At 36.5% G+C, this 17,541-nt stretch overlaps 1 protein-coding gene across 4 annotated transcripts in view; it reads right to left on the bottom strand.

The window, feature by feature from the left end:
* The window catches only part of ATL1 (atlastin GTPase 1), a 107,570-nt gene that overhangs the window by 26,905 nt on the left and 63,124 nt on the right, over window positions 1-17,541 (bottom strand). For all 4 annotated transcript variants that reach the window (XM_021101558.1, XM_013993393.2, XM_013993394.2 and 1 more), the window contains 4 exons: window positions 16,501-16,635; window positions 15,940-16,044; window positions 7,867-7,917; window positions 4,995-5,051 (listed from right to left, as the gene is read on the bottom strand). In XM_021101558.1, coding sequence (XP_020957217.1) covers window positions 4,995-5,051; window positions 7,867-7,917; window positions 15,940-16,044; window positions 16,501-16,635 — 348 coding nt within the window. The remainder of the gene's footprint in view (window positions 1-4,994; window positions 5,052-7,866; window positions 7,918-15,939; window positions 16,045-16,500; window positions 16,636-17,541) is intronic.

Genomic DNA, 17,541 nt, shown 5'->3' with positions numbered 1-17,541 from the left:
GATTTATCCCAATATAATAGTATTATCATATGCTTCCTCTACTATTATTTTCTAGTAATCTTCAGTTTAACCTTAAACCTGGTATGGACTTATCTGCTCACTAACAATTACATCTCCACTGCAAGGAACATGAAGAACTGAGTTTCACTCTTATCTCACAAAGAGAATTCATATCTTTTTTCCCCAGTTTTATTGAGACAACACTGACATATAACACACTGTGTACATTTAAGATCTGTGACATGATGATTCAATATATGTATACATTGTGAAATTATAACCACAATCAGGTTAGCAAACACCTCTATCACCTCACATAATTACCATCTGTGTATGTGTACATGGTGAGTCAAATCTATTTCTAAGGTCTAGGGTGTAGGTGGGCCTTTCAGTGGATAAAAATAGTAAAAATGCTATGGGAGAAAACTGGGATGAATTCAGAAGGTGGAGTACCTAATACAGAGGAAATGAAAGAGAATAAATATAAATAGTCCTAAAACATATGCTCAAGAATGAAATAAGGCTTCTAATATAAGGGAATTCTAGTGCAGGAAAATTTTTTTAGGGCTTATCCTTCTTCCTGTTACAGGTAAATCTTTTTTTTTTTTTTTTTTTTTTTTTTTTTTGTCTTTTTGTCTTTTCTAGGACTGCATCTGCAGCACATGGAGGTTCCCAGGCTGGGGGTCGAATCGGAGCTGTAGCCACCAGCCTATGCTAGAGCCACAGCAACGCGGGATCCAAGCCGTGTCTGCAACCTACACCACAGCTCACAGCAACACCGGATCCTTAATCCACTGAGCAAGGCCAGGGATCGAACCCACAACCTTGTGGTTCCTAGTTGTATTCGTTAACCACTGAGCCACAACGGGAACTCCTAAAGGTAAATCTTAATTTACTAACTACCTGTACTGTCATCCCATCTCCCTGCTACCAGAACCTTCCCTACCACAGATGCCTTCTGCTGGGGTGTATCCAGTTGGTAATTCAGTCCGCAAATATTACTTGGTTAAGAAATGTCCTGGAGAGCACTGATCTCCTGGCCCCAACACAAGAATTCAATTAAACAGAACTGGGATATAGCTCAGAAATTTAACTAATAAAATTCTTGTTATTTCCAGCTTAGGTGCTTATAAAATCTTGCTCCATGTCTACCACCAAGGCTACAGATCTCATTAAAACCCATCTCTTCTGCGTTAGCCACGCAACCTAAATATGGTCAGCACTCTCAGTGATCTGTCTCAGGGGTATATGCCCCAGAGGGGTCCATGAATAACTGGATATACACAGGGCTCTGGCTTAAAGGGATCAGGGTTAAGGAATATTGTGGCTAGTATTTAAACATACTATAGATTAAATATTTTGTACACTGGCTCATAAAGACACCCACCATATAGATATGCCACTGGGAAATATACTGACATCCACAAAATTAGCTTAAGTGAATCTTGAGAATACACTTTTAGTAAATTCAGAGATGTTTCCATTTGTTCGTGGCCTATATAATTAGAGGACACAAAGTAGTTAAATGGCTGCTATAGCCAAAGAGCGTATTTAATGGTGTAACATAAAGGCTTCTTAGAGTTCACTTTCCAGCATATTGGAGAATCCTTTCCAGCTCAGGCCCAACAGCAAACTCACTGTTATCACCTCATTACAGAACAAGTGAAAACCTCCTCCACCACCTCAGCCCAGCAGAGTTGAGAGGACATGAATAACAAGCACATAAAAAGAAAGCTGTAGAGCTGGGCAAATGGAAAATGAGCCTTTCCTGGAGTAATAAGTAGCTAATGGCCAACCACTTAGCACAGAGCATTAGAGGAAGACAGTCTTGCTTGGTACTGAAAAACATCCATAAAGGAAAGAGTTCATTTAAAGTGCACTTCTAATAATGTCTAACAATCTGAAAGATTCCTACAGTTAGTGATAAGGATTCTGATCCAAGGATGTAATAAGCTCACTGCAGAGCTTTATGAGGTCAGGTATGCCTTATACAAGTCCAAGTGCAAGGAAGAAAAATTCATAGTCCCAAACAGAGACAAATATCCTACCACACCTGATGATTTATTTTCACCAGGTCCTTAGAGTATATTGGAAATTGTTATCTAAATTCCGTGTCAAGTATGCATTCATATTATATACTACCACGTTTAAATTAATGGAAATGTATTCATTCTCAACCAAAGCTCTTGAAATTCTAAGGCAGAGAAGCTAAAGAACCTAGTTATTTTTAAAGAGTTGTACTGGTGAAGCAGCGCCTGCTGGATTATTGTACTTAAGATTCAAGTGCTCACAGTGTGCAAAACAAGTGAGAAAATAATGTCACTCAGAGAATGCTAATATTATGTCTTAATACAGATTATACATCTTGAATGTACTAAACAGTTAAGAGCTGCCTCTTATAGCCTCACAAGGAACAGTTCTTAAAATGTAAGGAATTTTACAAGTCAGGTAACGGTATTTTAGCAGCTTGAAATGGTGATGGTAAAAAAATTTACACCACAGAAATCAGCAAATGCTACAAATCAGACCCACCTCTCCCTCCTCCCAAGGCAGTGGTAAATATTCACCAGCACACCAATGGCTAAACTTTACTCTTCAAAACTGCTTTTAAACTGAATTCACTTAGCTTTTAGTTCTCTTTTTAAAAACGTAAGTTTTAAAACAGTGAAAGATATTTCATTTGCTTGGTATAAATGGGCTTTTGGTTTAAGAATCAAATTAATCTGTTAATTCAGCTAATCACTTCATTGGGTAATCACCTTCACTTTCACCACCTGAGGTAGATCTTGGTTTTTTTTTTTAAATTAATTTACTTATTTATTTTTTTTGTCTTTTTGCCTTTTCTAGGGCCACTCCTGTGGCATATGGAGGTTTCCAGGCTACGGGTCCAATCGGAGCTGTAGCTGCCGGCCTATGCCAGAGCCACAGCAACGTGGGAACTGAGCCACGTCTGCAACCTACACCACAGCTCATGGCAATGCCGAATCCTTAACCCACTGGGCGAGGCCAGGGATCGAACCTGAAACCTCATGGTTCCTAGTCAGAATCATTAACCACTGAGCCACGATGGGAAGTCTGTGACTTGTTTATTATTTGTAATTTCACTTTGTTTCATAGTTAAGAATTGTTCTATTTTAAAACTGTTTAATTTTACTACAAATTATTATTATTATTTTAGCGACACATCCATGGCTTATGGAGGTTCTCAGGCTAGGGGTCAAATCTTAGCTTATAGCTGCCAACTTATACCATAGCCACAGCAAAGAAGGATCCGAGCCACGTCTGCGACCTACACTACGGCTCACTGCAACGCCGCATTCTTTTCTATTTCATGATATGTAGTACTTTTTGTTTTGAATTAGTTGCATTAATCTTAAATACTACTAAATAGCTTTGAGTTTACCCGATAATACCTTTCCTCTCATTGCTTCCATCTTCTCTCAGACCTCAACAATTTTTTACTATCTTGTTATTCATTCAAACAAATTTTTAACTTTCTGTTGGTTTTTTTGATTGTTATCAAAAAGGAAGTCCAAATTATCAAATATTCTATTACTGAAAACAGAAGACATTCATCCTTTATTTCTTTAAGAATATTTAATATGCTCATATGGTAGCATGTCTCTGAGACAGTTCCCAAGATCCCTGCATGCTGGTATTCCCACCCTCCCACATTACGCCAGGGTTGGTGTGCATGAACGAAAGAATTTGGCAGAACTGATGGTGTCTTCACTGCCAAGATTAAGCTATTTCTCTCTGCAGTTCCTCTCTTGGCTGCTCTCTCTGGTTATGGGATCATTTGCTCTGGGGGGAAGCCTGTTGTGAGCAGCCCTACGAAGAGGTCCATGCAGTGAAGAACTGAAGCCTCCTGCCAACACCGTGTGAAAGAGCTTTAAAGTGGTTCCTCCAGTCAAATTTTAAGAGAATGTCTCCATAGACAACATCTTGACACAACTTCATGAGAGACTGTGAGCCAAAAGCACCCAGGCTAAGCCTCTCCAGATTTCCTGACCCACAAAAACTGCTTGAAATAATGAACGTGTATAGTTTTAGGATGATTTGATATATAGCAATAGATAACTAATATAGCTCATGTAAAATTACTTGCCATCTGAGCCATTAATTCTACTCTGTCCTTTATCAGTTGTTCAGGGTCCTTGTGTGTTCTCACTCCCCTCCAGGTATGATCCATCTGGGCTGGTGATATGTATCTGCAGGGAGGGGCTGAATTCTAGGGCTCACCTTGAGCCCCTCTGATAAGGCTGGGCTGAACCCATCAAGCTTCAGATAGATAGTCTTTGGTGTTTAAATCTATACCTCCTCCAGTTACTGTTTCCAAGGGTTATTAGACTTATTGAAAATTTCCTAATTCTTGGTATATAAAAAGAGGTATGGGCAGGAGGCAGCACTAAAAGGCAAGAGAGTCTGCTTATACCACCCAGTCCAAGTTCAGATGTTGTCCTGATATTATCCTGCTGTCCCCAGCAGAGGCTGAGCTGGCTGCCACACTACTGGCACTCAGTGCAATGGAGCAGGTAAATGGTTCATACAGGAAAGAAAAGTGCACCTGCAAAAAACTTGCCACTAACCAACATCCTGTCTCTAGTGCTCATCCCATTTTGCTGTGATTTGGAACTACCTTCTATTGTCGCAAGAGTCTTGTTTGTTTTTAGCTTGTATATTTTACATTTTTTTTTTTTTTTTTTTTTTTGGTTTCTGTGACATCTCTAGAGTTGGGTTTGGGGGAAAAAATTCTTGCAGAAACCAAAATATCTAATTCATATTTTTGTTTTCCCACTAAAAAATAATGTTAAATTTTTATTTCTTCCTTTCTATCTCCTCCTTGCATCAAACAGCATTAAATAGGTATTTCAAAAGTGCTTCTTGAATGAAAAAAAGAAGAGAAAGAAACATGACTCTAACTAATATACCTCAGTTAATACAGTCTTCAGGAGGCCCTAAAAAGAATTTATCACCATCCTATACCCACTCACCTGAAATGGCTTCAGGAATGTTTCCTCCATTGCCAGTCTGCCATACTCAGTGAAAAGCTAGAAGGAAAATCACACACACACACACAAAGAAAACTTCAGTATCTGCAAAGTTTTACTTCTTGACCTTCTGCCATTCTTTTTTCCCCTAGCTGTAACATAATACTATATAAATAAGATTATAATAATCATTTTAAGGAGCTAAGTATTAGATAAAACATAGCTACAATAATTACACATCTAAAAAGATATAAAGCGCATTTTATTTTATTTATTTATTTATTTATTTATTTTTTGGACTTTTTGCTATTTCCTGGGCCGCTCCCGCGGCATATGGAGGTTCCCAGGCTAGGGGTCGAATTGGAGCTGTAGCCACTGGCCTACGCCAGAGCCACACCAACGCGGGATCTGAGCCACGTCTGCAACCTGTCTCATTTTTTATTACCATAAATGTAAGGTTTTGGAGAACACAGACTTGAGGGGGTGACTATGATTGGGCCTTGGGTGAGATTTTCATCCAGAGTGGCCGAATGTGTTTCCCCAATGTACACAGGAAATGCCACTTCATCACATAAGAGTACCAAGCCGTAGAGGCTTTCTTCTCAGAGCAGGGAAAGAATGTTGACACAGAGGATTCCCATCCTTTGCCCATTTAGAATAGCCCCCAAAGTACCACACTGCCTTTTCCTGCAAAAATTATGGAAATCTAGAAAGGAAAAGGTAATAACTAGGCATCTGATTAGAGTGATTAAATAAAATTCTGCAATATCATTGCCTAAAAGACAGCTGGTCCAGAGATTAGATGCTCTCATTACAATCATTTACTAACATAATTTAAATTCACAATCTTTTTTGAGGAAGGATGACACGTTGTCATTTACAGGAATTTTTTTTTTTGGCTGCACCTGAGGCATGTCGACATTCCCAGGCCACTGAGCCACTGCAGTGTCAATGCTGGATCCTTAACCTGGTGCACCACAGGAGAACTCCAACAGGAAATTTTTTAAATGATCCCAAAAAATAGATTACTTACTCAGGAGTTCCCATCGTGGCTCAGTGGCTAATGAATCCGACGAGGAACCATGAGGTTGAGGGTTCGATCCCTGGCCTTGCTCAGTGGGTTAAGGACCCAGCATTGCCGTGAGCTGTGGTGTAGGTTGCAGATGCGGCTCAGATCCCGTGGTGCTGTGGCTCTGGTGTAGGCTGGTGGCTACAGCTCTGATTCGACCTCTAGCCTGGGAACCTCCATATGCTGCGGGAGCAGCCCTAGAAAAGGCAAAAAGACAAAAAGACAAAAAAAAAAAAAAAGATTGCTTACTCAATATCAAAGTCCAAAATCAGTCCTTTTAAATTTTTATTTAAAAATTTCTTAAAAATTTAAATAAAAAAATTGGAGGGGGAAGTTCCCATTGTGGTTCAGCAGAAAGAAATCTAACTAGTAACCATGAGGACTTAGGTTCAATCCCTGGCCTTGCTCAGTGGGTTAAGGATCCAGCATTGCCATGAGCTGTGGTGTAGGTTGCAGATGTGGCTCAGATCTGGCATGGCTGTGGCTGTGGCATAGGTCAGCAACTACAGCTTTGATTTGACCCCTAGCTTGGGAACCTCCAATGCCCAGGTTCCTAGCCTGGGAACCTCCATATGCCTAGGTGCAGCCCTAAAAAGACAAAAGTAAATATTTTTTTTGGCCATGCACATGGCATGGAGAAGTTCCTCAGCTAGGAATCCAACTTGTGCCACAGCAATAACCCAAGTCACAGATGTGACAACACCAGATCTATAACCACAAGGCCACCAGCGAAATCCTTAGTCCTTTTTTAGAAATCCCAAACTGGTACTGAACAGTGCCATGTCATTAACTTGGAAAGTAATTGGCTACATTATGACCCATACCTAAAGAAGCAATTGTATTTACTATAAGAAACACATAAAATTACAATAATATAAAATTATTATGCCTCCTTGTCATAAATGGTAAGTGGGATGTACTAGAAACATATTTGGGAATAATGCTAGATATGAACTCCAAATGATATTTCTAAGCATCACAGATCACCTTGCTCTATCATCCTTTGTTATCTGTTAGACTGCACAGAGCTCTTATTGCCAAAACAAAATAATATACTGAAAGCAAAATTTTCTTCAAAATATGTAGAAGGAAACTATCAGAGAAATAATAGGTTTTGCTATGTAGCCAAGAATAACATGAAATGAACTGAAAGACAGCAGAGAGTGTGACAGAGATGTGAACTATATCTAGGAAATATATAATCTCCTTATTTGAGATTTAAATGCTGCTTAGAGAGTAGAAGAAGCACTAAGCCCAATCAGATGATCATATTTCTATTCCCACTCTGCCAAAAATCAGCCATATGAGTTTAGGAAAGTTATCTGTTTTTTTTTTTCCCAGAAAAAATTTCTCATCCATAAAATATTAAGGCTAAATTAGGTATCATTGAGGTCTTTTTAAAATTTAAAATAGAATTGTCTGAGTTATTATCAAGTATTCACTCATAATTCTTAGCTATAAAATAGTCCGCAGGGAAAAAAATGGACATAATGATACAAAAGAACTTATTCATAAAACAGAAACAGACTCAAAGATTTCAAAACCAAACTTGAGGAATCCAAAGGGAAAACATCGAGGAGGGGGGTGAGAAACAATGGATTCTGAAAACTGAACCAGAAAGAGCATAATCATACAGGGCTAGAACAAGAATTTGGAAATGGAGCAACTTCCATATGGCTATGTTTTTAAGTCTTTCTGAAACTGCTACTTTTTCCAAGTAGAAGAAGACCCAACAAAATTATAAAGTTCTGCTACACATGCCCCAACAATTAATAGATACACAAAAGAGACTGTAAATACTGTTACCTGAAGGTGCTGAAGATCATCCTCCTGGACATTTTGTGATAAGTTATATACCTTGATTGAGAAAGTCAAAATGAGAAAATAATTAGCAGCATACTAAGCCCTTTTTTGGTCATTCTTTATTTTTCTCAATATCAATTATCACAAAACCAAACTCTCTTATATATATTCTTTTATAATGATATTTATAAGACCTTGAGAGAGGAGAAAAGAAAGCCTGAGAGAAAATAAACAATGTAAAATGATCACAAAATTGTTCCAGAAATACAGTAGCCACCTGTTTTGGAGGAAGAATATTAAAATTGTGTTGTGACCCTAATTCAGCAATTAGTAATAAAACAATCATTCTTACAAGCACACCAAAATAATAGCAATCTATATTTTAATAACCTAAAATAAAATAAAATTTCATATAAAACTTCATCCTGAAAAATTATCTTGACTTCTTCACAGTCAATTATTTAGGTCTATAGAAAGTTCTATCACATGGAAGTTACGTTCTGAATATCATGCTTATAATCCTTATAATATGCATTATTGCCTCATGAATGTTCACACCATTAAGATGAAATTCTTTTTTTCTGAGGAGGAAGATAAGTATCAGTAGCTTCAAAGAGAATTTAATGATATTTATATGTTTATGCACTGATACAAATAGTATACTTTGTGTACTTATTTAAATAACAGGTTATTTCTAACATGATAATAAAAAATAGTCGTTGCTAAGGATGCAGAAGATTTTCCAGAGAAAATATTTGATGTCTTCAGGTAAAATGTAAATAGTAAATAATAAATATTTAAAAGGCGAAATAAATCTGCTTTTTTATTTATTTATTTATTTTTTTGTCTTTGTCCTTTTAGGGCCGCACCCATGGCATATGGAGATTCCCAGGCTAGTAGTCTTATTGGAGGTACAGCTGCTGGCCTATGCCATAGCTACAGCCATGCCAGATCTGAGCCTCATCTGCGACCTACACCACAGCTCATGGCAATGCCGGATCCTTAACCCATTGAGCAAGGCCAGGGATAGAACACACAACCTCATGGTTCCTAGTCAGATACGCACCATGATGAGAACTCCAAAATAAATCTGGTTTTAATTGACTTGTGTAAATGGCATATACTGTTGATTATAAATAAGTTAGATATTAAGTCAGTATTTTAAAGGCTAATTAACTTTAAAAGTATATTTTTAAAAGCTAGTCAGTCATACACTTATATTAACAAAAAGATCATCTATACAGAAAATCAATAATGAGACAAAAAATTTAATTAAATCATATTGATTTAATAGATATATACAGATCATTCCATTGAAAAGCAGCAGAATATACATACTTCCCAAGGGCACAAGGAACATTCTCTAGGATAGACCATGTGTGTTAGGTCACAAAACAAATCTTTTTTACTTTTTTTTTTTGTCTTTTTAGAGCTGCACCCATAGCATATGGAGGTTCCTAGGCTACGGATCAAATTGGAGCTGTAGCTGCCAGCCTACACCACAGCCACAGCCATACAGGATTCGACTGTGACCTACACCACAGCTCATGGCAACACCAAATTCATGACCCACTGAGTGAGGCCAGGTACTGAACCTTAGTTTTCATGGATACTAGTCAGATTCACTTCCACTGAGTCATGACGGGAACTCCACAAATCTTAATAAATTCAAAGAAGAATGAAATCATTTCAGGCACTTCTCCAACCACAATGGTATAGGACTAGAAATCAACCACAAGAACAAAAACGTGTATATTAAACAATGTGATAGTGAATAACCAATGAGTCATCAAAGAAATCAAAGGAGAAGCTAAATTACACCTAAAGACAAATAAGAACAGAAATGTGACATACCAAAATCCATGAGATGCAGCAAAAACGCTCTGAGAAGCAAGTTGATATCATATAAGCAGGCCTACCCCCCCCAAAAGGAAAATATCTCAAACAATCTAACTACACATAAGGAGACTAGAAAAAAGAAAAATGAAGCCTAACGTTAGTAGAAAAAAGGACATAATAAATATAAAAATGGAAATAAATAGAAACAAAAAATAGAAAATATCAGTGGAGCTAAGAGCTGGTTCTTTGAAAAGATTGACAAAATTAACAGTCTATTACCTAGACTCGCCAAGAAAAAAGAGTGAGGGCTCAAATAAATAAAATCAGAAATGAAACGGAGAAATTACAACTAATACCACAGAAATACAAAATATCATAAGAGACTACTATGAACTGTTATATATCAAAAAAACTGGACAACGAAGAAGAAATGGATAAATTTCTATAAACATGCAATCTTCCAAGACTGAATCATGAATTTAAAAAATCTGATAAACTGATTACTAATAAGGAGATTGAAACATGAATCAAAAATCTCCCAATAAATAAAAGCCCAGGAACAGATGGCCTCACAGGCAAATTCTATCAAACACACAAAGGAGAACTTGCACCCATCCTTCTTCAACTTTTCCAAAAGGCTGAGGAAGAAGGAACACTCCCAAAGACATTTTATGAAGCTACCATCACCTTAACCAAAACCAAAGACACTATCAAAATGAATATAGACACAAAAATTCTCAACAAAATTTTAGCCAACTGAATCCAGCAACATATAAAAAAGATCATTCACCATGACCAAGTGGGATTCATCCCAAGCTCACAAAGATGGCTCAACATAAATATACAAATCAATCAATATCATAAAACCACATTAACAAAAGGAAAGTCAAAAATGACATGATCATCTCGATAGATGCAGAAAAAGCATTTGACAAAATCCAACATCCATTCATGATAAAAACTCTTATCAAAGTGGGTATAGAAGGAATATACCTTAACATAATCAAAGCCACTAATGACAAACCCACAGCCAATATAATCTCAATGGAGAAAAGCTGAAAGCCTTTCTGCTAAAATCTGTAACATGACAGGATGCCCACTCTCACCACTTTTATTCAACAATTTTTTGGTACATATACACAATGGAATACTACTCAGTCATTAAAAAGAACATAATAATGCCATTTGGAACAACATGAATGGAACTAGAGATTGTCATACTAAGTGAAGTAAGTCAGAAGGAGAAAGACAAATACCATATGATATCACTTATATCTGGAGTCTAATATATGGCACAACTGAACCTATATACAGAAAAGAAACTCATGGACATGGTGAACAGACTCATGGCTGCCAAGAGGGAGGGGGAGGGGGGGTAGGGGGGAGAGAGTGGGAGGTACTGGGAGTTTGGGGTTAGTAGATGCAAACTATCGTGTTTGGAGTGGATAAGCATTGAGATCCTGCTGTATAGCACAGGGAACTATGTCTAGTCACTCGTGATGGAACATCATTGAAAATAATACGAAAAAAAGAATGTACATGGATGTATGGCTGGGTCACTTTGCTGTGCAGCAGAAATTTAGAGACCACTGTAAATAAACTATAATAAAACTTTAAAAAGAATGATTTGAATCTGAAAAATAAAGAAATGAAAAGGAGAAATTACAACCTATATCACAGAAATACAAAAGATCATAGGAGACTACTATGAACAGAAAATTGGACAACATAGAAGAAATGGATAAATTTCTAGAAACATGCAATCTTCACCAAGACTGAATCATGAATTAAAAAATCTGATAAACTCATTACAAATAAGGAGATTGAAACAGGAATCAAAAAGCCCCTGACAAACAAAAGCCCAGGAACAGATGGCTTCATTAGCAAATTCTATAAAACTTCCAGAGAAGATTTAATACCTATCTTTCTTTTTTTTTTTGGTCTTTTTGCTATTTCTTGGGCCGCTCCCACGGCATATGGAGGTTCCCATGCTAGGGGTCCAATTGGAGCCGTAGCCACTGGCCTACACCAGAGCCACAGCAACACGGGATCCGAGCCGCATCTGCAACCTACACCACAGCTCACGGCAACACCGGATCCTTAACCCACTGAGCAAGGGCAGGGACTGAACCCACAACCTCATGGTTCCTAGTTGGATTCGTTAACCACTGCGCCATGACGGGAACTCCAAATACCTATCTTTCTAAAAATAGTCCAAAAAATTGAATAGGGGTAAAATCTTCCAAACACATTTTACACTAGCATTGTCCTGATACTAAGACCAGAGAAGGACACCAAAAAAAAAAAAAAAAAAAAAAAAAAAAAGAGAGAGAGAGAGAGAAAAAAAAAAAAGAAAAAGAAAGAAAGAAAGAAAATTACAGGTCAATATCCCTGATGAGCAAAGATCCCCTGCAACATATTAGCAAACTGAATTCAACAATACATTAAAAGGGTCATACACCACACACAGTCAAGTAGGATTTATTCCAGAAATGCAAGGATGGTTTAACATCTGCAAATCAATCAAAAACTTCATCAATTAACAAAATGAAGGTTAAAAGTCATATGATCATCTCAATAGACGGCAGAAAAAGCACCTGACAAAATTCAACATCCATTTATAATAAAAACTCTCAACAAAATGGACACAGAGGGCATGTAGCACTACATAATAAAGGCCATATATGACAAACACAGAGCTAACATCATATTCAATGATAAAAAACTGAAAGCTTTCTAAGATCAGGAACAGGAATGCCTACTCTCATCACTTTTATTTAACATTGTATTTGAAGACTAACTATAACAATTAGGCAAGAAAAATAAATGGCATCCAAATTGGAAAAGGAGAAGTAAAACTGTCACTATTTGGTATTTCATGATACTACATATAGAAAGCCCTAAAGACTCCATCAAAACAAAAAACTGTTAGGGCTAATAAATGAATTTAGTAAAGTCACAAGATATAAAATCCATATAAAGCAACCCATTGGCATTTCTATATACTAATAATAAACTATCAAAAAGAGAAATTAATAAAACAATCTCACTTATAATTGCATCAAAAGAATAAAATACCTAGGAATAAACTCAACCAAGAAGATGAAAGACATGTACACTGAAACTTATAAGGCTAAAAAGATAAAATATTAAAGAAGACACCAAAAAATAGGAGTTCCCATCATGGCATAGCGGTTAACAAATCCGACTAGGAACCATGAGGTTGCGGGTTCGATCCCTGCCCTTGCTCAGTGGGTTAGGGGCCTGGCGTTGCTGTGAGCTGTGGTGTAGGCTGGTGGCTACAGCTCCAATTAGACCCCTAGCCTGGGAACCTCCATATGCTGCAGGTGTGGCTCTAGAAAAAGGCAAAAAGACAAAAAAAAAAAAAAAGACACCAAAAAATAGGAAAATAGTTGTTGCTTATGGATTTAAAATCATTAAAATGTCCATACTACCCAAAGCAACCTACAGATTTAATGAAATCCCTATCAAAATTCCAACTGCATATTTTAAAGAACTAGAACAAATAATTCTAACATTTGTATGGAACCAAAAAGCCCCTGAATAGCCAAAACAATCTTGAGTAAGAAGAACAAAGCTGGAGGTATTGCACTCCTTGATTTCAAACTATACTGCAAAGCTACAGTAATCAAAACTCTATGATTCAGGCACAAAAATAAGACACCTAAATCAATGGAATGGAACTGAGAACCCAGAAATAAACCTATTCATATATGAACAATTAATCTATGGCAAGGGAGCAAAGAACATACAATGGAGAAAGGATAGTCTTTTCAATAAATGGTGCTGGACAGCCACAAGCAAAAGAATGAAACAAGATCATACCCAAAAATCAACTTGAATGTAAGAACTGAAACCATAAAACTTCTAGAAGAAAACACAGGTGGTAACCTCACTGGCATCTATATTTGTCTCAGCAATGTTTTGTGGACCTGATTTGAAAGGCAAGGGAAACAAAAGCTAAAGTAAACAAATGGGGCTACATCAAATCAAAAAGCTTTGCATAGTAAAGGAAACCATCATCAAAATGTAAAGGCAACAGAGAGTTCTCTGATGGCCTAGTGGGTTGAGGCTCCTGCATTCTCACCACTGTGGCTCTGGTTGCTGCTGTGTGGCACAGGTTTGATCCCCAGCCTGGGAATTTCCACATACTGCCTGTGTGGCAAAATAAAATCAAAACAAAAACAAAAACTAAAAAACAAGAAAGAATGAAGTAAATGCTGCAACTCTCATTAAAAAATATATATAAAGGCAACCTACTGAATGGGAGAAGATATTTGTAAACCATATATCCAATAAGGTGCTAATATCCAAAATATATAAAGAGTTTGTACAACCAAGCATCAAAAAACCCCCAAAATCCAATTTAAAAAATGGGAAGAGGACCTGAATAGACATCCCAAAGAAGATGTAGAGATGGCCAGCAGGCACATGGAAAGATGTTCAACATTACCAATAATCAGGGAAATGCAAATCAAAACCACAATGAGATACCACTTCCCATCTGTTAGAATGGCTAATATTGTAAATATAAGGAATAAGAAATGTTGGAAAGGATGTAGAGAAAAAGCACCCTTTGTACACTGGTGGTGGGATTGTAAATTTGTGCAGCCACTAAGGAAAACAGTATGGAAAGTCCTCAAAAAGTTAAGAACAGAGCCAGCACATGAGCCAGCAAATTCCACTTCTGGGTATTTATTTGAGGAACAGAAAAACACTTTTTGAAAAGATATATGCACCTGTATATTCCATGCATCATTATTTACAATAGCTGAGCTATGGAAACACCCTAAGTGTCCAACAATGGAGGAATGGATAAGAAGATGTAACACACACACAAGAACACTACTCAGCCATAAAAAGGACGCTCTGCCTTTGTGACAGCATGGATAGATCTTGAGGGTATTATGCTAAGAGAAATAGGTTAGATGGATGAAGATGAATATCATGTGATTTTATTCATATATGGAATCTAAAAACAAAAACAAAATGAACAAAATAAAATGAAAATGAATTCGTAGGTACAGAGATCAGATTAGTGGTTACCTGGGGGGAAGGGAGCTGGGGACTGGAAGAAATGGGTGAAGTGGGTAATTATATGGTGACAGATGGTAACTACACTTGTGGTGACCACTCTGTAATGTATAGAGATGTTGAACTATAATGCTGTACACCTGAAACCTATACAATAACTTTTTATAAGGCTAATCAACCACAGGTTATAATCATGACTTGTATTTTAATATCTTTTATCAAAAAAAAAAAATCAGTCTTCCTGCTATCCAACCTCTCGCTGCCCTAACTACCAGTGATGCCCTGGGTTGTCAATTAATTAGCTCCATTCTTTCTTCTGGCTTATAATTTCAGCCTTGACTTACTCATTCTAACCACTTTGCCTTTTCTACCTTTTTAAAGTAGCTTTCTTTAATGGTCTGTTTCTTGGTCACTATCTCTTCTTGTTCTTTCCAGTGAATAGAAAATATCTAAAAATTGTCTTAAGATTTTTATGCTACATGTTCTATGATCATAGTAAAACTCTCAAGGATGTTCAGGAAATTTTATAAAGTCTACAATAAACTCAAAAACAATACTTAGGAATTTCCCTTGTGGTGCAGCGAGTTAAGGATCTGGCATTGTGACTACAGCAGCTCAGGTTGCTGCTGTGGTGTGGGTTTGACCCCTGGTCTGGGAACTTCCACATACAGAGGTTGAGGCCAAAAACAGAAAAAAAAAAACTTAAAAAAAAGAGAGCGAAAAACAGAAAGAAAAAATTTACTTTCTTAAATGCAAAGTAAAGTATGATAAAAAGTTGTTAACATATATAAATATTTTTATACATGGAAAGGTTTTCATTGGCCATGTAAAACAAACTTGGCCTTGATAAATCTTTTTTTCATTAAATATAACAGGCAGTCCCAATATACCCACATAAATTATAAGATTTATTGAGTTTATTGTAGGCTTTAAACAGAAAAAATTATCAATAAGACAACATTTTCTGACTAAAGTAGGCAGTTTGAAAACTGATCAGAAGTTAGAGTACAGTAATAAAAACAATTCTACTCTTATAGAAATCATAAACTGGTATGTAACTGAGTCAACATATATATTTACCATTTCTGTTGCTTGTCTCTATCGCATGTATATAGAAATATATATATTCATAATTTTTAGTTAAAGAAACATCCATCAAAATGAATATATTTTATTCCATACCTGTATTGAGCTGATCATTGTGCTAAGGGCAAATACTGTGGCCGAATCTCTCAAAGTTGACTGACTGTCAAAGGTTCCCTGAGTATCCATCAACAGCACTGCAACCTATAGACAAGAAGAGCACATTACTGATATTTTATAGAACATGCAGGGTATTAGGGTTACCACAGAGTTAATACCATAAGAACTAAAGAAAACCATTAGCAATGAATACTTAATAGGTAAGTTTTTACACAGACCATGAATATCACAGAAAATAAAAATATTAATTAGTTGCTGAATACTATAATGATTAATTTTCAATGGTAATCCAACATAACAGGAATAGCACTGAAACAAAATACAGATGTTAGCTGGCTGGTCTGTTGTTCTACTGTACCTATGATTTGGCCTACTGTGATCACTAGAAAGGGAAACAGGGAACATGAAATAGGATGTTACTAACTTCCCTTTTTAAACTTCATGTCGAATGGTCAAAATGAATTTTCAAAAGACCATTTTTGAGGATCTTCAAAAGTGGCAAGTGAAAACTCAATTTTCTTTAAGAAGTTCGCATCATACCTTTTTACCATCAGGTTTATTGATAAGGAAGACTTCACTCCATATCTGGATTCCTGTGGTCTCTCGTTCAGATCCACCTCTCCATGAAAAACCAGTCAATGGCTCATTGTAATCTCCAACCCAATCAACAGACTCCTATAAATTAAGAAAGTCTGATATTGAACTAAATATGTAGCATAGGTTCTTCCATTCATCCATGTGAGTTTATATCTGTCTTAGACTCTAGTCAAAAGGAAATAACATATGCACATCTGTTACATTGATACAATTACATTATTTACTCATCCAAAAAATAATTACAGAGGAAGAACCATCTGTCACATTTATGCTAGGTGCTGGGGATACAAAGATATTCCAGATAAGAGGAAGCTCACAGCCTAACAGGGGCACAGACATGCTAATAAACAATTATGATGCAATATATGCACGCCAAAATGGGTGTGTATACTAGACATAAATGGAAGCATAGGGAAATAAGCAATTAACTCTTGGTCAATTAAGACTTCATAATAGAACTGATGTTAGAACTTAGACTTGAAGGATGTTTTTAGGAATTCTCCAGGTGAGCACACTCAGGAGGGGCAGACAAGAAATAAAGAAATAAAGGTGTGAGAAATCATATACATAATAATATACACAAATGCTTTGCTATAAGGGAAGGAGGGACTGAATATCAGGAGGAGAGGCACCTAATAGTAGGTGCAGAACAACAAAAACAAAACAAATTGTTACACTTTAATCTGAGCAAATGCTATTTAACACAAGCAACATAACAAGTGTTACTGAGTATTTCATTCTAATGTTTATTTAACAAATTATGAATATGCCTAAAATATACAATCCTAAAGAATGAAAAGCATACTGATTTTGTTCTCTCAATTTTCCCACCCATGTTAAGTAACATACTAATGTTGGTATGCTAGAAATAGAAAATGTAAGAGTTTTGTTTGCTTTCAAATCTTGCAAGTATTTTAGTAGTTCTTTTCTTAATTTGTTTGGACTGAGGCTAGAGACAGAAAATGTTAAAGTTAACATTATAAA

Source organism: Sus scrofa, chromosome 1, assembly GCF_000003025.6.
Source record: "Sus scrofa isolate TJ Tabasco breed Duroc chromosome 1, Sscrofa11.1, whole genome shotgun sequence".
In the NCBI taxonomy this organism is placed as follows: Eukaryota; Metazoa; Chordata; class Mammalia; order Artiodactyla; family Suidae; genus Sus; species Sus scrofa.
The sequence above is the reverse complement of the archived record's forward strand: the minus strand, read 5'-3'. Positions and strand labels throughout refer to the sequence as shown.